General features: G+C 42.2%; 1 protein-coding gene across 1 annotated transcript; it reads left to right on the top strand.

Annotated features, from left to right (window-relative positions):
- The first annotated feature begins 743 nt into the window (after positions 1–743).
- Positions 744–22,255, top strand: LOC138200385 (regulator of G-protein signaling 8-like). The gene is made up of 5 exons (XM_069152989.1): positions 744–994; positions 13,342–13,452; positions 14,677–14,738; positions 18,766–18,932; positions 19,929–22,255. The coding sequence occupies exons 2-5, from the start codon at positions 13,352–13,354 to the stop codon at positions 20,121–20,123; spliced, it is 525 nt and encodes a 174-aa protein (XP_069009090.1). The 5' UTR covers positions 744–994; positions 13,342–13,351; the 3' UTR covers positions 20,124–22,255.
- The last annotated feature ends 785 nt before the right edge of the window (positions 22,256–23,040 follow it).

Below are 23,040 nucleotides of genomic sequence, written 5' to 3'. Positions count from 1 at the left end.
AGAACCACAAGACGCTGGGATGGAAGAAAGTCAAGTCTTCAGTTTATTACAATTGGATATATATTAAAAAAAATAATTATGGCTTCATCTTTGAAAGCATCATCTTCTTCATTGAACTGTATATCATTATACATCTAATCTAATATATCAGACAATCTGTCGGTTCACTTTACGATAACGTGATAATTAAATGGATCAGAAAACATCTTGAGCTCTGAGCTTTTTTTTTTGCCTTTGGAAAAGAAATTGGTCAAATCTGTTCATAATTAATGTCAGTCATTTAATAAACTCGTCTTTGCAATGGCGATCAAAAGCAAATGTGTTATCGAGGTCACTTTGGTTTGGTGAGGATCTGAGGCTGGATTTTTTTTTTTTTTTCCTCCAGAAGTCGCACCTTTAGCCTTCAACAGCTCCCCCCCTCCTCCTGCTCAACCCCCCCCGCCCTCCCTCCAGCTCCCTTCCTGCAACCGCACATTTCCGCCCCTTCAGAGAAACACGACATCCCCGAACGGCACCTCTCTCTGCACTTCACAGATGTGCTCGGGGGTTGTCCTTGGAGATTTCCCTCTGCAAACAAACCTCTCTTTCCCCCCCCTTCTCCATTGTTCCCCCCCCCCCTCTCCCCCTCTCCATTTCCCCCTCCCCACCGCGACTGCCTCTATCCATCTCGGCTGCCTCCCCACTCCCACCCCCACCCCCTCCCCTTCCCATGATTTCACACCAATGAGCATGCCGCATGTGGCTCCCACTCGCTGGCATCAGAAACACTGGATATCTCCAGTCTCGAGCTGTGCAATTCCATACAAATACATACCAGCATTGGGTTAGACGGAGGCTGCGTTCTGCACAAAAAAAAGACCAAAAAAAAAACCAAACAAAAAACGCACGTTGGGGATAGGTAGTGATTTTTTTTATTTTTTTTTTAAACCCCCACCAAAAAAAAACAGAAGGGGAGAAAGAGTCCAGCTGCTCTCTCGCACACACCGGACTCAAGGTAAAGGATCCATATTCATTTATTGGATGACAGAGTGTTATGTAATTCTGCTGTGGACACTGAGCTCTCAGCATCATGCGGGTCTTTGTTTGTTCTTTAATGCCTCCCAGCTCCTGATTAGTATGTGTAGCTTTGAATGCAGGATTAAATGAGAGGGAAAAACAAAGAGCTGATGGAGTCATTTTCTCATCTTTTGCGGCTGATGTTGGAAACGAGCAGCGAAACTCCCTACCTGCCATCCTTCGCTGATTCCGTGGGTGTTTGCATCCACTGCGTGTCCACCTTTCTTCCCTCTCAGTGTTTGCTTATTCACCAATGCTTTGAGTGCCGTTTCCTGCGAGCTCTTATTGGAAATCTGTTCACACCTTCCCCCTTCCCTTCACTTCCCTTGATGCTGGCAGCTTTTTTTTCAGCCCACTAAATGTCACTCATCAGAGCTATCGGAGGCGGAGTGGAGAGCTTTGAAGCCCACACGAGTGCTGCCCTCAGTGAGACCTGCATCCAAAACCCTCCCATTACACGTGTGATTACTCTCCCCTTCGTAATCCTCCGTGCCCTATCCTTGTCCACCGCTGACCGGTGATACTTAAAGGGTCAGTTCACTCAAAACAAAACACTTTTTTTTTCCTTCTCTCATTTATCACCATCATCATCATCATCATCAAGGAAACTCCTCAAACGAAAATCGTTGGATGAATTTTATTATACCACCTGTTTGTTGTGGTTGAGAAATTTTGTGGGTTTATTTGTTGTTGTTGTTTTTCTCCAACCGTGTGCAGAAGGAATAATGTGACATTTTTTCAGACAAGTGTCACTTGAAGAGATCAAAGCCACTTCTTGTTTACCTGCATGCATTGATAAATACGATGCTCCACTATACAACCAGGGAGGTCAGCTTTGCGCTTAGCCTCGGATGGGGCTAGGCTAGCTGTTTCCCTCTGCTTTCAGTCTTTGAGCTAAGCTAAGCTAAGCAAGCCGGCCTCTGACAGTGAATGTGATGTGAATATTTTGCGCAGACACATTTTACAGTGTGTAAACTAGTTGTGTTGTTAACCAGGAGTGTCCCTGTGCGCAAGTGGTCAAAAGGAACATTACGCAATGTTCCCGGTTCGATTCCAGCTGGGGACTTTTTTTTTGTAGCGTGTCCTCCTCTCTGCTCCCTCCCTCGTGTTTGTCAGCCTACATCCCAGCTGTTAACTCAGGGGGGGGGGGAACTTTGAAAGAGGGGAATAAAATACATAATCGTTTGCATCCAGTGGCCAGAGTAATTGTTGTTGCCTTCACATGAATACATTATATATTTATATAAATGTTTGTAATCTGCATAGTATGCTATCAGTTCTGTCGTCATTGGATTCTTTCATTTGATAGAAAACTGTTGTGATGCCGGTTTGAAAATCATCCAAAATTCTGAACAGACACGTTTGCTGTTCATTTGTTTTTTTTAAATGTAGAGGATGGTTGTTGATATCTGAAAATCTAGGTAACAAAACCAAAACTATCTTTGTAGTGAAATGCCACTACAGGTTAGCGATAAAAAAATAAATTAAAAAAAAATAAGTTTTTGAGCCTTTACAAAACGAGGCATGTGGCAAACACAAGAGCGCACAATTGTCACCACATGCGGGCGTTCGGGTAAAGCGAGCAAGTGCCACCTCCCAAGCTCAGCAACACCATCCCGTGTGCGGTTGTTACATTTGTACGACAACACAGTTTTAAATCCCACTGACGAGAAATGCTTTTTAGTAGACACACACTGACGGGCCCCGGAGTGAAGCCGCTTTCTGCAATTCCAAATAAATCCCCGGAACGAACTGATTACATAAATGGCTAAAGGCGGGGTGAGCGATAAGAGACATGCACACAGTTTTGAATCACTGAAAGCTAAGATGAACAAAACAAAACAACAACAAAAAAAAAACGCTCGGTGCACCTCGGCCAACAGGCCCCAAGTGAAAAAGAAAAAAAGTACTGTACACATTTCTTCACAGGGTTTTGGTTCCACACGGTGAGAGAGGGGGGTGGAGGGGTGGGGGGGGACTGGTTGCATTGCATTAATCCGCTGCAAATATTCATTTCGTTTACAAAAGAGCTCGGCAACCACTTTGACGTCATTCAGCCACAGAAACAACAGATTACTCCCAGGGTCGTCGCCCCTCACCCCCACCCCCACCCCCGCCTCTCACCCCTTGCACGTAGTTTGTCAAAACCCAAAATAATAATTTGCCGGTAATGAACTCTGACCGTCCTCAAACTAACATCCCCCAAACAAGAAATCTAAACAGGACAATACAAAAGCCCATTCAGCGCAGTCACTTCTCATCATGTTCGTATTTAGCCTACAGTACGTGACAAGCTCTAATTTTATCACCGAGCATAAAGAAAAAAGAAAAAAAAAGTGCTCCAGAAGCTAATGCGAGTGCAAGTATGCCCTTATCATCCCGAACACGCGCGTGCTTTTAATAGAGCGGCCAGTGACAGGCAGATTTACTTGAGTATAATCTGACATAACTCTGAGTCAAGTACTCGGCCAAAGATTGGGAATCCGGGCTCGCCCCCCCCCCCCCCCCCCCCCCCCCCCCCCCCCCCCGTCGGAGGTGAGTGGCAGCGGAGAGACGAGGGCTGCAGGCGCTTCGCCCTTGAGAAGTGTCTGAAGTGAAAGCAGAGATGTGGAACAGATTATTCAGAAGATACTGCGAGAAGAGTTTCTAAAGTCTTGCCATACTGTGAGCCCGTGTAACTGATCGGGTTTACCACTTTCTGTGCAGACTTGTTATGGTTATTTAAGGGACATGAAAGATAAAGCTAATATATTTGTTTCATAAACAGCGGATCGAATCCCCGTCTGTAGTGACAAAGCTCCAGAGAATCATCACTCTTTTTGACCCTGCAGTCAAATTCGGCCGCTGACGCGTAAACCTTACCAAATTAGATGAATCCATAATACGCCCCCCGGTGGCCAACAATCATTGGAGCTGCTTTATCTATTGACTTTTTTTTAATTTATTTTTTTATCTCATCATTAAGACGCATTTGCGACTGACATAACTTTGCGGTGGCAGCAGGCTCCAGATAAATGAGCTGCACGGTTCTGAAGACAAATTATAAAGTATTAAATATTTTTCCTGACGCTCTAACAGAAATAAATGAATGCAGTTTGCAAAAACAACATGATGCCGTGCAGTAGTTTGGCTTAGTTAATCACATTTGTGCATATTAGTGATGATACTTAATGAGTAGACATCATTTAATTTTAATTAGCAAAAAAACAAACAAAAAAATATGCGCTTTTTTCATAGATACCTATAAAGGATTACTTAAATAATGAGTCCCAAGTACTTACTGGCTCTTAACTGACCAGGTTTAGAGATTGCATCGGGATTTTCCAGTTATCTCGTCTGAATTAAGGCTTAAATTCGGTTTCATGGAAGAAGTGTCATGTACGTTGCCATGGAGATTTATTCTGTTCAACCAGCCGACTGCTCCAGACCAGGCTAACAGTTTAAAATGAATTAATCCTGGTGTCTTTCAGTCAGGGTTCACTGATCAGAAACCAATTTATTACAGTATATTAATGAATAAAATAAGCATTATGAACCGTGTTGTTTATATCGTTATTTGAGGTTTGATAAATATTTTAATTGCAGCCAATAAAGTTGCAAAGGTGTTTTTGTCACAAAAGAGTGGCGACCGCAGAGCACCTCGAAGCAGGACGGTAACGTTAATCCAAACGAACAGAGCGGGAAAATCTCTTTCAGGTGGCCAAACGAGCCGCGGCGACAGATAATGTTCTGCCTGCCCTCGTATTCTTTTGGAGATTAAATCATAATCTGCTGGAGTCGGCGAACTGGACACAGATTACGGCGATACGTACAGATAGAGGAGGGTCGGCGTGGCAGGGGAGCGACATTAATCTAAGCGTATGTGAGTGTACCTTTCCCGAGCAGAGTGGAGATGAAAATAGTATCAGGGCATTATGTGCTGTAAAGCCCCCTCCCCTCCCCCTCCCCCCCCCGGGTAGTTTCATCCCAGGTTGACTCCTGAAGTGAGAAATGAGCTCAGGTGTCCTCACAAGAGGCTTCAGAGGACCGAGGAACAGTGATGGAAGATGATTCATACGAAGGGAACATGATTCACTACAGAGTTTTAAATCTCTCTTTTCGAAATGATCTCTGGGCTCGTTACTTGTGTATATATATATATATATTTTTTTTTTTTTTTTAAGTTTCAAAGTAGAAAAATCAATCGCTTTGGAAATTAACTTTTAAAAAAAATCTATACATTTTAATCAAGTAATTTCGAGGGACAACAGAGGACGGATAACAGTAACAGTTCGTCGTCTTGGATCACTATGCTGTTCTTTTCTCTCTCTGCTCTCCCAGAAGCTCCGCCCACCTCTGAGCCAGATTCTGTCGAAGGTTTCTTCCTGTTAAAAGGTCGTTATTCTTTGTGGGAATTGTTAAATTTTTGCTTTCCTTTGGACGATGTTGTAAAGTTATTTTGTAAGTATTTTTACTATGTTGAGCGCCATGAAAAAACGAGTGTTGTAATTTGGCACAGAAGACACATTTTGCTGATTTTTACCAGATCAGCAAGGTTGTGAAAAATGTCCGAACAGCCAGACATGCAGCAACTATTGCACACGACGGTAAAAAACCCTTTTTGTGTTGGTATTGCAGTTTTTACGAGAAAACACTAAAAGATATTCAACGGTTGAGTTTACAGCCCTGTCAGCAAAATAGACTTTACAAGGTTCTGTATGAATGATAATAAAAAAAAGATCAATCAATGTAAATCTGAAGAATCTGAACTATTTACAACCCGATGGTAGTTACCAAACTTAAGTTTACAAATGCGCCTTTGTCTCATTGCATCGTTTTTATGCGACCTCTGGTCTTTCCTCATCATTTTTTTTTCCACACTGTGAATTCCCAGAAGCCTGTTCTGAGATGCCCTTGACAAAACAGGACTCTTGTTTACTGTTAATAGCAGTGACCAAAGTCCTCTGGCAATGGAAAAATGCAACAAAAATAACACGTAAATCAGATAATGCTATTAAAAATGATCTCATAATAAGTAAAAAAGAAAAAAAAAAAGAAAAGGCTCCTCAAACTTTCATGATCACTTTTTGGGGCTTTTTATTAGATAAGACACAACATGGCCAGTGTTTGTAGCTGCAGCGGATCTGAGGGGCAGAGTGTGTGTGTGTGTGTGTGTGTGTGTGTGTGTGTGTGTGTGTGTGTGTGTGTGTGTGTGTGTGTGTGTGTCGAGGATCGTCCTGTCCTGAGACCTGCCCGAGACCCGCCGAGCTCACACATCTCCCAGGGACCAAAAATAAACACAAGATCTAGGCTACGAGTTCTCCTTCTGTTGCTGCTATAGGTGGCAACATGTCATATGGTCTGACACACTGACACACACACACACACACACACACACACACACAACACACACAAGCAAACACACACAAGCAAACACACAAAAGTGCCAGGCCTGCAGTTGTGTGCTCTTATGAGTCAGGTCCCCAAATCTGACAGCTTGGCAGCGGAGAGGAAAAGGACGTCCGCGGACCGACGCCAGAACTAATCTGCTGTTCACTCACCCCTTGATAACTTGACATCTGAGTCACGGTGCATTTTAATTAGCCTGAAAACAACAACAACAACACACACACACACACACACACACACACACACACACACACACACACAAAACGATTGAAAATGAATGAAAAGTAAAAGCCAGTCAATGAATTTCATTTCTTCTTGAACCATTTGGCAGCAGTCACACCTAAACTTGACAGGTTTCCAGTACTTTGGGGGATTTGAACATTCACGTCTGTCGCTCGCTTCTTTTGTTGCCGAGACTTCAGCTGTTATCATCGTTGGCATCTAATGAGCAAAATTTCTCTTTTACTATCACCTTTTTGTGAATATAAAACACTAATCCTTTTTATCTATATGTACCGTAACACCACCACCTTCCACATATGTTCTTCTGTCTGCAAGTAGTGTGATTTTTTTTATTTTTTTTTATTTAGATTTAGAAAAAAAAAATGCAGGATGATTCCTTCGCTCGCATTTGTTTAAATATTTTTGACCCTTTGTTCCCTGAAGAACAATAAGTCTACACAACAAGGCTGCACAGTGTCATCGATGCAAAGCACCCGACACAGCTGAGAGGTTCTGCACAGATAAGACAAGCAAATCACTCGGTTTCAGTGTGTGTGTGAAAAAGTGGAAGTGGAGCAGCAGTGAGGCTCCAGTGACTGAGAGAGTTAATTAACAAGCTCATTGATTCATTAATTAATGGATGTGTGAAAGACAGTTTACTTGTGTGGCTCCGCTGGGCTGCAGGGAGAAAAAGGTCCAGTGATCCTGTGAATGTTGAGATGTCAGAGTGGACGTATTTAAGAGAGAGGAAAAAGTAAAATGCCTTGAAATTAAACTTAAAGGAATAGTTTGGGGAAAAAATGGGGGGGGGGGTGCATATTTGCAGAGACGATTAATAGCAAAAGCGAGAAAAATAATAAGTGTAGTGTGGCGTACCCCTCCGAAAGATGGACTCATTGGCACTTGAACTGATGTTTTAGTTTTTATTTAAAAATCCAAACTAGTCTAAGAGTTGACGCAAACACACAAAACAACAAAAGATATCAATTGCTTCTTCTTACGTTGCCCACCTGTTAGCTTGCGCAATCGTCAGCGTCCGTGGCTTCTAGACGCCGTCCACATTGCTGTTGCCGGGGCAACGGTGTTATTACGACTGACCTCATACCTCTTCTTGGGTGCTAACATCTTAAAACAATTATCTTTCTTCCTTCCTTTTACCGTTTCATAAAGTTTTCATCTCCGCTTTGCGCGACTGGATCCAAGTGAGCTCCTTTCAAAATAAAAGCATCTAAAATGAAAACGGCAAACAAGACCGTCCGAACTCAAAAGTATGAAATAAAACCGCAAGATTTACTGTATAACAAGTCTATACTTAGCGAGAGGTAAAACAAATTTGGTTTATTTACACTAAGCAACACTGTTTCCTAAATTCTTTTCCTGTAAACAATCGCAATGACCTATTTTACTAACAAAAATCATCATCGTTGAACGATCTGTATCTGTTTTTTTTTTCCATTTACAACAAACTAGTTTTGGTTGCTCGTAGATTTGTTTTATTTCTATATTTACTAATTTGATTAGTTTGTTTCTTTTAATTAGTTGAGTTGGCGTTAGCGGTAGTACGAGCTGTACCAGTACTAAAACCACCGGTACCAGCTGTTCTGTACACTGCACAATCATTGTTTTGTTTACTGGCGCAACACAATAGAGCGCACAATAAATGCGCTATTTGGTAGGTGCCAGAGTGCGACCTGTTATTTTTGGCCGCAGCCAACGACGTCGGAAACCTTTAACTTGACGAGCTGCTATTTTTAACTCTCGACGCGGCCTGCACTTAAGATCATCTTCTTATAATCTTTGCAGGAAGTGACTCACAAGCGCTCGTCTGCCTTTAACACCAACGTCACCGTGGATGCATGCACCCGAGCATCCATGCATACGGGGCGATGCCGCGTCCACATCAGTACAGTATCAATCATTCAGTCGTTTGCTGTCCACCGAGAAAACGTCTTTTTTTTTTTTTTACCTGTAAAATGCTATTTTTAAGCCGCAGCTTCTGCAGAGTAAATTCATTTGAATTTAATCTAACCCATTTATTATCATACAGAACTTCTTTCATAACCCGTCCGCAGCTAATAATACACACATCTACTGTATAGAACCGCAGGGTGTCTCTTGTCAGCATCCACAAATGAGGACACGGAGAGACATCTTTAAAAACCTGCATTGCACCAAGTTAGGTAACATCAAAGAAGATATTCACACCCGCACACACACAGAGACGCAACTTCCATGATCTAGATTTTTGACTTCTTAATCCGCCAACCCCACCAGGCATCTCAGATACAGGGGGGCGGGGGGCGGGTGGGGTGGAAGGGGGGGGGGGGGGGTGTCTCGGTCGGATGTTGCTCGTATACTTTCAGATTCACGAGGCGTACTCTGTGTGTGTATCTGAGACTTTAAGAGCGCCGTTGCTGTTTTTAGCCTCTTTCCTCCAGGAGCCGGCCTTGCTGCATGGCTGAATAGAACATGCACTGCTTCCTCCTGACTACATGGATTTGTCAGGGATTTTTATAAATAGCTCAGCGGCGGCACGTGTCTGCAGCATACTGCAGACGAAGTAGGTAGCGCACGAGAGGCGTGGGGGGAGGGGGGGGGCGGGGTGGAAGCGGACTTGTCAAAGCCGAGGAGGCGAGAGGCAAGGGGTCGGGGGGTGAGGGGGAGGGGGGTATAATAGCGGGAGGGAGAGAACCCGTTATCGTGTTATTGACAGTTTGGCGCGCGGCGGGCTCATCAATACGTCCACGTCTCATCTCATCAACTTCACTTCGTGGCCTTCGCCTGCTGAAAAACGACACACGCTGCCGCGCGTAAAAAAAGCTGATGGCTAGTTTCCATTTCAAGTGCCGATGCGTTAAAGCTGCTGTCTAAGTGCCAGAATATCGTAGCCGTCCCCGTGTTCGTGCCAAATATGAATCCACGAGCAGATGTGTTTACATGAAGTTGCAGACTATTGATGCATTTAGCAATCTGCACGAAATAACATTGAGGTTTTTTTTTAACGTGTCGTCACTCATGAATGGACGGATGTCTGCAGGATGGCTATGTTTTGCATGACGAGCAGTTCAAAGAGCAAAATGTCATGCAAGTCGAGCTCAGCCTTTATTTGCGCACAATTTCTAGCATCAAGGATATTCCATGTGCTTTACAGAAGACGCTAATATACATTACGATATCAAAGAAATAAAAGAAAATAGATCAAACAGAGAATTGAAAATGAGTTATAGTGCATTGCAAGATACAAATAAAGTCCCACATTTAATTTAATAAAAGTCAGTAGCAAACAGAAATGCATCACGCTTCGATTTAAAAGAAGCGGAAGTTGATCTCAACAATCGAGGAAACGAGGGAAAAAAAAATCTATTTTGTGATGCTGAAAATTTGGTCTGGGTACCAAATCACTTCAGTCCAGACCAGAAAATAGTCTATTAAAATGTTTTTTAATAGACTATGTGATGTACAGATATTCATGGTCCTCAGAGGATCAGTCCTGTTTGACTAAAGATCCATTTCTGAAGCTTCTGTTCAGTCTTGAGATGGAGGCGCTCATTTGTCATCAAAATTCTTTCCTCTAAAGACTTCGCGTCATCTGTTGGGGAAGATTTTATGATACGATCAAAAAAGGCTCCAGAACTGCCAATAAATAAATTGAGATTTTTTTATTTTTTTTAAAGTTCGAATGATATTTATATTTGTAGATTATCTACAACATGTGGAATCAAGACTGCTGAAATGTCCCCCAAAAAAAACACGATTCCTCGACCTCTGTTCGTTTTAGGAGTCCGACTATAAAGGAGACTAAAAATTAAAAAAAAACATACCGTGTCCAGAGTGAAGCAAGAGAGTAAGTGCTTTGTGTTGTTGGTGTTCCTGCTGTCAGAAAGTCATCCTAACAACACTCTTCATCCCTCACCCGTGAACTTCAGTGAACTGGATGTGTATACACACAGTCGGCTCTTAAAATATCCCGGCCTGCAGGGCTTTCAGAAAATAACTTTTCATTAACAAATGAACTGCACCTCAAGATTATGACTCACACAGATGAAACTACCCTCATGGTCGACTGCATCTGCTTTATATATATATATATAACATCTGATACATAACATGGGTGTTTCTGGGGCAGGCTGCGTCACACGTCTACATCATCTGAAACGAGCTGCACAGGCGGCCCTTTTGAGGTTTATTCCTGGTGGAGGAGGAGGAGGAAAAATATATAAATACATTTTTTGTTTAAAAAAGCTTTTTAAAGAGCCATGCAAACTATTAACTCTTCACTGAAACCCAAACAAATATTTCTCAAGGCGAGGATGTGACAGTTTTGGTTGATAAACTCATGTTCTCTCCCTCTGAAAACACATTTACTTCGCTGATTTATCCGTCACACTTGACAGCAAAGCCGACTGCCAAACAATTTTCATTAACAGAAAGCTGATACATTAGTCCAGGGCGAAAAACAAACAAACAAACAAAAAAAAGCACATGCTAATATGTATTACCTCGAAACGCGAAGTCAGAAGTAGATGGAGGACACAAAGTGACATTTTAAAAGAGCCTTGGTATTCACATGGTGGATGAAGCCTTATTAATTCCAGCAAATGGCTTTTTGGCGGGCTAATGAAAAGCACATTTCACGCAATGTTCCCAATTCAAGGTCCGAGCATCAAAACAATCTCCAACGAACAGAGAGAGAAAGGAAATACACAACAAGAAAAAAAATAGTGGCTTTTTTGGGGTGTTTTGTTTTCCATTGATGAGTTACCCCAAGAAGTCACACGGGCCGTCCAACGGGCCGTCCAACGGGCCGTCAACAGTCCTGTGAACATTTCTGTAATACGTTTGCACGCTTCTGATCATCATCTGCTGTGTTGTAGTGACTCAAAGGCTCTTGTGATGTTTGAGTGGCCTACTGACACACACACAACCACTTTATACTCCGAACCACACAAACTCAATACTCCTGTTAACTCACATTCAAAGATTCATATTCAGTCAAACTGGATTATAGAGATCTTGGGAAGTGTTTTTTTTTTTTGTCAAGAAAAATGCAGCATTGCCACAAAGTAAGATGTCATTTTTTTTTATTTTTTTTTAATCTTTGGGTCTGTTTTGTGTCATCGGAGATTAGATGAGAGAATTGATACCTGTAACGTCGAAATGATGAACATGAAGATACAGAAACCTGCGAGTTTGTTTAGCTTTGCACAAAAATCAGGCAGCAAACGATGAATAATCTCTTAACTAATTTGTTAATTTGGGTGAAACAGATCAGAGGTGGTTATTTAAGTTAACAATAAATGTGTTGGTCGGCAGATATTTTGTTCCCCCCTCTTTGTACAAAACCAAGCTATCTGTTTCCAGTCTCTGTGCTAAGCTAAGCTAACTCGCTGTTGCCATGACGCCTCCCAAAATGTCAAATGATGCTAAAAACAAAAAAGGAATCGTGAAAGGCCTTTATTTCTTCTTTTTTTTTTTTTACTTAAAACGCCTGAATTCTTTTAAGACTGTTTGTCTATTTAATTCAATTGCTTCCATTCTTTTGTTTCTTTCTGCAGAACAGACCTACTTTTAAAGAAATGTTTGGCCTTTGATGGAGCGTCTTTATAGCCGTGCCCCATCTGGCGCGAGCCGTGTGTCCCAGAGGCGGCGCGGTGACAGATAGGATGTGACAGCAGCAGTGTACAAATGAGACGGGACAGACCGTGATGACAAACGGGGATATGGTTTATTTCATTTCGTTCTGGAGAAGCAGCAGCACAGAGGCTCTTTATGTTCCTGTCACAATTACGGGGCATCAACGTAACACAGACTACGTTATGAACAAATAAATAAACAGATGAATAGATTTCTTTTTAATTCCGCTCCATCGTTCGAGCTGTTTCCAGGAAGTCGGATGATGCTGGTAAAGATTCGAGGAGACGTTTGTTTTTATTTTCCTCGTAAAACTCGGATGCGATCACGCGACGTTTTGCAGGGAGCGTTTCTTAAACTCCGCACGATACAGTCGAAAAAAAACAAAAGACCTTATCGCGACGCGGCGTTTTGAATGAAGCGGGGTGCTGTGCCGTGCTGACTCAGCTCTTTTGCATAATGTAGATGCACCTGTCGTCCACATTCAGTCCAGTCACAGCTGCTCTTATCTCTCTGCATCTTGTTTCTTTGCGATCAGTTTATTCAGCAGGGCTCAACATTTAGGAACGTATTCATAGTCTAAACATCGAAAGGAGCAGCCCGACCGCTCGAAGCCAAAACATACAACCGGACATCTTAACAACAGCAAAACAAAATAAAAAAAATATGCCGGCAGTCTTCTTCACGGCGCTGAGCTCGCAGTTGAAATGCATTTTAAGTTTTGCATGAACTTCGAAGTCATTGAATGCACCAACAAATGCTATTTCAATGCAGCAATGCACGTTGTAAACAGGTTTGTTGCTGATGGTCCCAGTTCTGCTAAAAAAGTCCGGGTTGAACTTTTTATTTCAATATTTTTTGAGCAGGTTGTTTTTTTTATTATTTCTTTTAACTGAGCACAACCGTGACTCTTAGAAGCGGGATGGATAATAGTAACTATTTTTGTCTCCGTGTGCATCGAAGGTATCATTTCTTTGTCGTAATGTTTGATTTATACGCACAAAAAGTTTTAGAACATAAAGCATTTGTGTGCTTCGTCAGCAGGATCTGCACCATGAAGACCAGACTAGGCTGCCTGTCCAACAAATCCGACTCCTGCAATGACTTCTCCGAGTTCCTGCCTCCCGCCCACGAGACCACGGCCAGGTGTCTGAAGTAAGTCTGCCAACAGAAACCCTGCACCATCCTGCTTTGTTCCTGTGGAACTACACTTGAAAACTCACCCTTCTGTTGTGTGAAATCACTGTCTGGAAACCATGTTATGAAATTAATTCAAAAAATGTGTCAAACTTTTGAAGGAAAAGTTGCCTTCTTTAAGAAATAAGGAGTTGTATTTACCCCTGTTGAGAGGCTGCCTTGACATTTTACAAACAGCGGTGCAAACCTAAGCTGCTAAACGTCCTGTCGTAACGTCACAAACACTTCTCACAAATAAAAACCAGTCGTGCAACCCGGTATCACGGCAAAGCGTGTAATAGACACGCTTGTCCACTAAAGCAAAAACGTGTTATTCTCACTCCTAGACCAGGCTGCAGCAGACATGTCTGTTTTTTTGGAAAACTAAACTCAACTTGGTTAAGGTTAGGAACAAAAACAAAAAAATAAGTTTGAATCCTTCTGGATGTGACGTGCCCATATTTACGTACACGTCACTGTCACAACTAGCTATCGCACCTTGTCCTTTAGTGGACAGGCGTGTGTATTACACGCTCTGCTGTGACACTGGGCTGAGTCGTGACGCTTTTTTTTAATGCCTTAATTTCCAAGTAAGTTATTCAAATAATTTGGTCGAAAATAGCTTCGTAAGGCTAAAAATATATTTTTTTTATTTCTGAATCAGTGCAACCATCTCTATGCAAAGTAACCCAGTAGGGGGCGCTAACGCTCATCATGTCACAAACTTCTTTGGGCAAACTCGTGGCAGTTGTTTCAAATGTTTAACATATATTGTTATTTAGCTTTCATGTTCACGCTAATGTGTTTCACAAATAGTCTTAACGAGCTGCATACCGTCTCCGGAGGTGGAGGACTAAAATAATGTTAATGCATCTCTTTAACCCCTGAGATAGTGTTATCTCACCATGTTTTCACCGCTTCATGAATAGCATTAAAATGCTAACAAAGGTCAGCCGTTGCTATTCCTGTCTTCATCTCCTCTCCTCTCCTTTCCTCCTGTCATCGTTCTGTAAATGTAACCGGATATTTTAAGTACTTTACAGCGCTGGAGAGGAAGAGAAGCAAAATAAATCAGACATTAAATCCGGCAGCCCTTCAATAATACATACAATACCATCTCGTGTTAAAAATGCATGGAAGCACAGCGGTTGGTTAGCAGCTCTTCTCAGGCACTTCCCCTCTGGCTTTTTCTCTCTCCATCAGACTGTCAACGGATGAGGTTGTTCGATGGTCTGAATCGTTTGATCATCTTCTCTCTCACAAATGTAAGTGAACATTTTCAGTTTTTTAAGGGGGAGAACAGTCCCGACGGTACGAAGCAGCAATCATCAAGAAAATCAAGGCCACCTCTAATTTAGCAGTGAAATTGTCCCTTTTTTTTGTTTATTCAATGTTATGTTGCCTGAGGAGCAGCATGCACAGACTAAAAAGTAATGGGACCGAGGTAACTTCCCTGGAGTACTCCGCAGGTCAGGTTGCTCCTGCATATCTGATGAATAGAAGTAAAGTTTCAAACAGATCCAGACAGACAAACTACATTTTCTCGCTGATTGATCGAAGACACGGTGGTTAACTGAGACTAAACTGATCCGAGTCTGTTGAGAAATAGGAGCTAAAATCACAGCGCGTTCAAACTAAGCTACTTTTACTGAAGACTTTTGACCACTCAAATATTTTGATGAGCATGCAACTTGGTCTTTCCCACTCTCACTACGAATATCTCTGTTCCCAAAAAGAAACAAGTTTATCTGTGACTGCAGCTAGCTATCATTTTAATTTATCATCAGTTAATCTGCCAAATAATTTTTGAAATAATTGACAAAATTATTCGGTCTGTAAAATGTCAAATTACACAAGCTGGAACCAGTAGATAATTAGTGCATGAAAAAAAAAATGCTTTTCTTGTTTAAAACAATAAGGCAAGTACTTTCGGTGTGAATTCTGTTTTGGTCCCATTTTATGCAAGAAATCCTGTTTATATGGTTTATTTTAGGTCCAAGAGACTTTAATTAGTCAGTAAAATGTCTAATTCCAAATCTTTTGCGATTTGATTTGTGTCTGGTCTTTGAAGGTTTTAATAATATTCCAGTCTGTTTCCAATATGCTTGGAAAATATGATTAAAAAAACTAAATCAATTATAATGGGGTTGCATTCTGAAGCTTCCTTTTTTAGCTCGCAAAACCAACTTTGACACATTTCTTGATTTCCGATTTAATCACTCTGTGCTGACGAATGGCCGAGAGACAACCAGCCTCAAACGAAAGAAAGCCGCACTTACGTGAGCGCTGTGTTTTTGCTCAAATCGAGGTTATGATGCAACACGGTGGTCTGACACACAAACATTAAGGGTTATAATGTTCCTCGGGGAAGTTTTGTCACAGAGCAAAACCTCTCCCTAGATGGAGAGGGAGCGTGACACACCGGCGCTTCCTGTTTGAATTGACCAAACATTGAAGAGGTCTACGAAAACATGTCCTACACAAACACACACTCACACACATTTACATTACATAAGTAATGGCAAAGCAACAGGGACACAGTACTGGATGTTCCCTTGGGAGGATATTGCATTGACACCAGACTTAATTTGATGGAGGTGTACTACACCTGGCTGGGGGGTGTGGGTGGAGGAGAGGGGGGGGCACTCTGTGAGCTATTACGTGCCTCGTTAGTACGACAACACTCCTTGAAGCTGATTTTTTTTTTTCCTTTTAGCATATTGAATTGAATTTGAGTTTGTCTCCACATTAAAAATGTCAGCACCTCAAAGAACAAATAGATTTCCCGGCTGCTCCCGAAGCGCCACGTGGTCACGGAGGGCTGCAGCGAATGCTTTGTCCCCAGCTGCCCTGCGTTGATTACACCCAGCTGCTCTTAATTGCCGTGATGTATTTAAGCAGCAGTCTCTGGGCGGCCTCCTCTCGGGTCATCAAGGTGCTTCAGAGGTTTGCTCGCTGTACTCGCTTTGAGTTTTCCTGCAGAATGACCCGCTCTGGATTCTTCACCTGTACTTCACCCTCTGCCATTTTTTTAATGCCCTACCGAGTCATCACCCCCTGCTGTCGATTAGCTCTTCCACCGTGCCCCCTAGTCCAACCTCCACAACCAACCCTCAAGCTGAAAGACCCTTAGCCCTTCTCCTTTCCAACTGCACAGCAATTAATAATAATAATAACATACTTTATTAGTACGGCACCTTTCATACAAGAAATGCAGCTCAAACTGCTTCACAGCAGTGTTTCACATAAAAACATATAAAGGAACATTTAAAAAATGCAGAAAAGAAATGAAATTCTTGAGAACCGATAAAATGCATAAAATTAAACCACTAGAGTTGAAATATAAAATAAGCAAAAATGCATTTTTAAGGCGCGGCAGTTCAAAGTGCAAGAGAGCTTCAAGAGTAGGTCATTAAAGGCTGATATAAAGAGATATGTTTTGAGCTTTCTTTTAAAAGTGTTAACTGAGCTCACTTCCCTGATATCTAACAGGTAGTTTGTTCCACAGCTTTGGAGCGAAGCTGACAAAAGCCGAGTCCCCAATTTCCTTTCGGCTGTTTGCTGGGAATTAAAACTACCTTTGTCCTGGTTTTGTTAAAAAGTCCTCTCAAGCCCCATGAAGTTTTTGAGAGCTCCAGCGCAATGTTGTTGTTGTTGTTATTTTTTTTCTACTGATCGGTCACCATTTTGTTTGTAGCTTCTGATAATCAGCACTCCGTGGTTGTAACGTACCAACAAACCAAACGAAGCACTAACAGACGCGAGATATTTACAAAATGGGCTCTGCAGATGTATTCAGAGTAAGAAGTGCTCTCGCCACACTCGCCAGACCCTCGAGGACACACGGAGACAACAACTGTTTCCAAGAAAATCCACCACAAGACGCTTCAGCTGGAAAAATGATGTCTCTCTTCTGGGAAATACGCGCACTTTAACAAGAACGCTATCAAAACACCTGGAAGAAGAAACACAGCTGCAAACGACAGAATAAACGGCAGAGCGGGGCTAAAATAACACATTGTTTGCGAGAAATGCTGCACAGAAATGGACTCGTGTTTACCGTGTAAACGAGAGGAGTCTGTGTGAACGGCGCCCTCTTGTGGCATTCACGATGTCGGAACTCTACATTTTCTATAAGGCCGAGGACATTTTTGCGTTGCCAAAAACACATCTTTTTGAAGCTTATTTTCTAATTAATGACGGGATTATTTTCAGATAAACCAGCAGAAAACAAATAAGAAGGAGCGACTTTAGCTAACAACACAGACACTTTATTGACTGAGAATTTGATGAGACTAGTTGAATGGGAGTCTATGGAGCCGGACGCTTTTTGGAGCCGACCTCTAGTGGCACTCGGTGGTATTGCAGCTTAAGGCGCTTTCGCATTGGCCTCATTTCTCAGACCTTGAAGCTACGTCCTCTTTTATATGCCGTCTATGATTTGAAGGCAGCAATTATCCCAGTGATTGGAACAGATACCATAAAAGCAGACTGTTTAGATTAGAAATGACACCTGTAAATTATAATTGTTTTTCAGTCCTGCACAAATCCTGATTCCACTTTAAATGCAAGCTCTTTTTATTTCTCTTTTTTTTTCCCCTTTAAACGTCAACTAATACAGACACAACATTGCAGACACTGTAAAACCCTGTCATGTTTGCTTTTCACGTGTGCTACAAGTTATTTGAGGACTCGTTCAAACAGCAGACCAGTGTTTGTGTGTGTGTATGTGTGTCTTGTTTTGCCTCGTGTCCGTGTAACCTTGCATGTCGTTGCGGTACAATCATGGGAATGTATGTTTCTGTGTGAGTAATGGACCAGCCTTTTCTGCTCTGCCCAGCTTCACAAGGTAAACGGCAAAAAAAAGGAAAAAGGTGGAAATAACATGTCACCGTGACACGGGGCCCGAAACAAAAACATGCCCTTCCTCTGTTAACATCAGCCGGCAGCAGGTTAATTGATCACTTATCTCGACTGCTGGAAGACGGAGGAGAGATCTCGCCGTGGGAGTATGTTTTTGCTCTGGTTTTGTTTGCGTTCTAATCCTGAGAGCATTTCCCGCTCTCTTGCACAAGAGTGTGCACATACTGGGAATATATCAACACAGCAGGAAGGGTATAATAATCACATGATCGAGCTACTCCATCAAAATGAGGGAGGGAAAAAAAACATCTCTAGAAGAGGGAGTTTCTCTGCTGCCGTACTGACATGGGAGCTGGGCTGAAGCCTTTAAGTGTTTTTGTTTGGTTACAACTCTTCCGTTTTACTTCCTGATTTATTGGTTCTTTACAGATGGGCTGGCTGCCTTCCGGACATTTCTCAAGTCAGAGTTCAGCGACGAAAACATCGAGTTTTGGATGGCCTGCGAGGAGTACAAAAAAATCAAGGGCTCGGCCAAGCTTGTGTCGAAAGCGAACAAGATCTTTAAGGAGTTCATTGACGTTAAGGCGCCGAGAGAGGTGGGTTCGGGTGCAACTGGGGTGAATGAATTCTTCCGTAGATGACTTGGAGGCTATGGAAAGGCTTAAAAACATGAATGAATTTCATACTCAAAGGTAAAAGCTGTATTTTGATAGAGACAAAACACCAAAACAAGGTTAGGACTACATTTCAGATATACCCACAATGGAAAGAAGTATTAAAATCCACTATCTCCTCTTCAAAACATTGATATGGACTCAGTAGAATAATTCTCATGAGCATTTTCCCCCACGGTTAAGGTTTGTTACATCAATGTACTCTTGAGTTGTGTGATCCGGTGGTCGAGGTCTTTGGCCGCAAAAAGCCCTCAGCGGCCGAGTCCCTCTTTGGACTTCCGGCTGGCTGGACCTTCTTGCTGCATGTTATTCCTCTGCTCTCTTTCCACATGTGTCCCGTCTCCTATCTGATGAAGGCAAAATTGCCCCAAAAAATACTTGTATGATGTTAAAAGTGCTTCCTACATCACGGCTAGAAACAACCAATCGAGGTTGCCAGTATCTAAGTTGACCCATCGTGACCTCGCCCTTAAAACAACACTACTAATTCCAGCTTTCGTTCCTCACAGACGAGTCTTAATTCAAATGGCCTTTAGAGATCCTGGACAGGGAAAAAAACTTGAAAATTATGTATTTCTATAACTCCACCAACCTCTAACTACCTCTACCCCTGTTCAAACTTCCATCAAACTTTCAAATAGATTTTCAATTTTGTTCTCTTCATCTTCACTCAGTTTGACTGTAACTTCTATCAAATGTCGACTCTGCTATGGTGCTTTTCATCTTGTCGAAAATTATGCAGTATTAAACAACGGAAAGACAGGAAGGGAAAATATTTATTTTTTTACCAACTTGCAGAAGCTTTTTTTGGAGAGGAGGGTTGTTCAAAACTGACCCGTAATTTATATCTGAATAATAATAATAACACGGGAATTACGTTGACATGTGACGTCTTCTTCGCTGTCCTCATCCCGCCAGGTCAACATTGACTACCGCACCCGGGAGAAGACCAAGCAGAGCCTGGCGGATCCCTCCCCGACCAGCCTCAACGAGATCCAAGCGAAAGTCCACAGCCTCATGGAGAAAGACTCGTACCCGCGGTTTCTCAGGTCCAAGATGTACCAGGATATGGTCAACAGGGCACACGCGCAAGGCCAGCGGAGGTCCGTTTGACCCGACCCGACGACCGCAGTGGACATGAAAGTGGACCGACACTGTAGACCGCTCCATGAAAACCCTTCGACATCATCTCCTCAATACTGTGAATCTGCAAGTTGCGGGGCGACCTGCTTTGACTGTTTCCTTCGTCCGCACCAGCTCCATGCATGCTAACCCTCTAGATGATACGTGTCTCTGTGGACTGCACTGTACAGAGAAGATATTGGATGAGGAGAAGCTAATTGTTTTAACTCGTGCGTAGTGCTGGGCGAAAATATAAAATGACGATATTACGCGAAAATGATATTTATCACAATACATGCCATTTTCTGTTAACTCTGATATCAGTCATCGCCATGTCATTAAAGTGAGGACCAGCTGACTGTAAACACCAAAACTCCTTGGCTAGTAAGTGTAAAAAAAAAAAAAAAAAATTAATAACGTATTCCAAGATACATCAAATATTGGTATACAAAACTGATTGTAGCTCAATGACCACAATTGGATACCAAAATCAAGATTGTCTTTGTGACCCATTTTTGGTCGTTTTCAACATTTATTGTGACCATAATTAGCTGCCTTTGGTAAACTATCTCCTCTGCATTTATTACAGCCAACAAGTCCTACAATCTGAATTATCATCAGAGTCGTTTCTCCCTGCCTTCCAAATACGATCCATAGGAGCCCCTGCTGGCGGCAGGAGAAATAACACCGATATCTTTCCACCTGGTTGGTGAGGTATGAGGGAAAGATCAGGGCTTGGTTGCTATAATAAATGTTGTGAAACAAACAGTGGTCTCCCATGTTAAGATGAATGTTTTCTTGACCCTTCCATCCACCCCGAACCTCCATCTTTGTGGACTTGGATTCGACCATAAAATTGCAAACATAAAACTGGTGACTTGAAAGAATAATTTGCTCTGCACTACACTGTGTATGTACAGTTACAATGGAAGGAGATTGATTTCCCTCCGTATGCTTTTACTTTCTGTCCTTTTCAGACATGTCCAGTACTTGACTGGGAATACTAAATGCCTTGCAACTGAATCGTTTTGTCACATCTCATCCTATATTGTGATAATTATCGTCATTGCGTCATCGCCCAGCCCTGCCGCTACTTGTCTTACTTCGTGAACTAGTCGTATGCAGTTTTACTCGGCCTGTTGTGGTAGCTCGTGCGTTCACAACGAAGTGAGTGACCACTTAATATCTGAAACTGTGCCAAAAAAAAAATATTGAATTGCACTTGGATATCGATGTTGCATAATCCTGTTTATTGTAAACTCTTGGAGGTTTTCTATGTGATATTAAATGTGGAGTATAAAGCAGGGTTCATTTTTGCTTTCAGTTCAGTCAAAGATTCACATCACCCCAACTTGTTGTAAAGAGTTGGACCAATCATGAATGACCAAGATACTGTCGAGATTTACAGTATTATACATATCTATTGATTAGGCTTAAATCAAGCCAAATATATTGGGGTTTTTTTTGGACTACCGATCAACGTTGGCTTTAAAAAGAAAAAAAAAAGTCATAATTTGCATTTGCAAAGTTTGGACGCACTGACAAATTAAAAATGCTATTTAAAAATAGCAATGGCAGTGGATTCCAAAACTAATTTGCTAAAACATGCAATTCACTCAGCAGCCAGCGCTTCATTAAACAGAGTATGACACACTGGTCCCCTAGTCCTGTTTGCAGTGTGTTGAAAGAGTCACCCCCCCCCCCCCACCCCACCCCACCCCACACATAGAATCAGAGTTTAAACATGTGTTGTGCACATTTCCTAAATTATTGTCAGCATGATGTCATATTCTTTGACTTGTACAGTATGTGATGAAAAACGACTGCTTAAAAACAACCTAATCTAGAATACGTCAGTAACACGACACTGTGCTCCCTCAGCGCTTGCACTCCTTTTGAAATGAGCAGATTCAAAAAAGATCCTGCTCTGAATCTTTCCTGAGCATTAAAGGTGTGACAGATGTTTCCTTTAGTGCATGTTGTACCAAACCTGTTGGCGATGCAACCACAAATTGGCTGAAAAAAGACCTATTACCATGTACGGTATGTTACTGTGTTTCCATATGAATGTAAACCCCCTCCCCGAGATTTGTGAATAAAAAAAAAATATATATATGCATCTATATTTTGTGCGACTGTCTGACTTCACTCTCATATTACCAAAACAAGGGCATAAAGCGCTATGAAAATGCATTCAATCCCGATCAGACAGACGGATTGACCTGGTTTCAACCGCTGCCATTTGGTAACGGTGATGAAACCAAATGACAACAACAACAACAAAAAAAAAGTCTCCAATAAAAGAGAAACCAGTTTTAAATCTGGGTGATTCATCGCTGGGCTTCAAAAATACACCTCTCAAGAGATCGCATGTAGGAAATTAAATAATAATAAAAACAACTGCCTCGACAAACTGCTTTGCAAATGGAAGAGAAGTTTGCTTGAAATGCTAAAACTTTAGATTTTGTGACATAAAGTCAGACGCTCAGACTCAAGAGTCACACCTGGTAAATTTATGACTGGGAGTCGTATTCTCCGCCTTTCTGCTTTACTTTTGGAGTAAGTCATCAAACATACATGCCACCATTTCTACTCCGCGGCACCACTCAAAATGAAAAAAAAAAGAAACAGAAAACAGCACTCGTTCCTCGTATTTGGGCCACCGGTCGGGGATGCAGTTTGCCCACCGTGTCATTACGCCTCCATTAACTTTCCTGTTGTCGTCGATGTGTTCGTCACTCGGGGGAATGAAGAGCGAGGGTGAATGTGGGGCAGCTCGGTAGAAACAACGCACACGGCGCTATCTGGGCCAGTTGACCGCAAAACACAAGCCGAGCACTCATCTCGCCGTGGAAGTGATTCTAGGCAACAGAAGCAAACGCCACCGGTTCCATTTGATCTGAGAGTG

The sequence above is a fragment of the Embiotoca jacksoni genome, unplaced genomic scaffold, assembly GCF_022577435.1.
Source record: "Embiotoca jacksoni isolate LCO1_2020_lvr unplaced genomic scaffold, fEmbJac1.0.p SCAF_19, whole genome shotgun sequence".
NCBI classification, from domain to species: Eukaryota; Metazoa; Chordata; class Actinopteri; family Embiotocidae; genus Embiotoca; species Embiotoca jacksoni.
The sequence above is the reverse complement of the archived record's forward strand: the minus strand, read 5'-3'. Positions and strand labels throughout refer to the sequence as shown.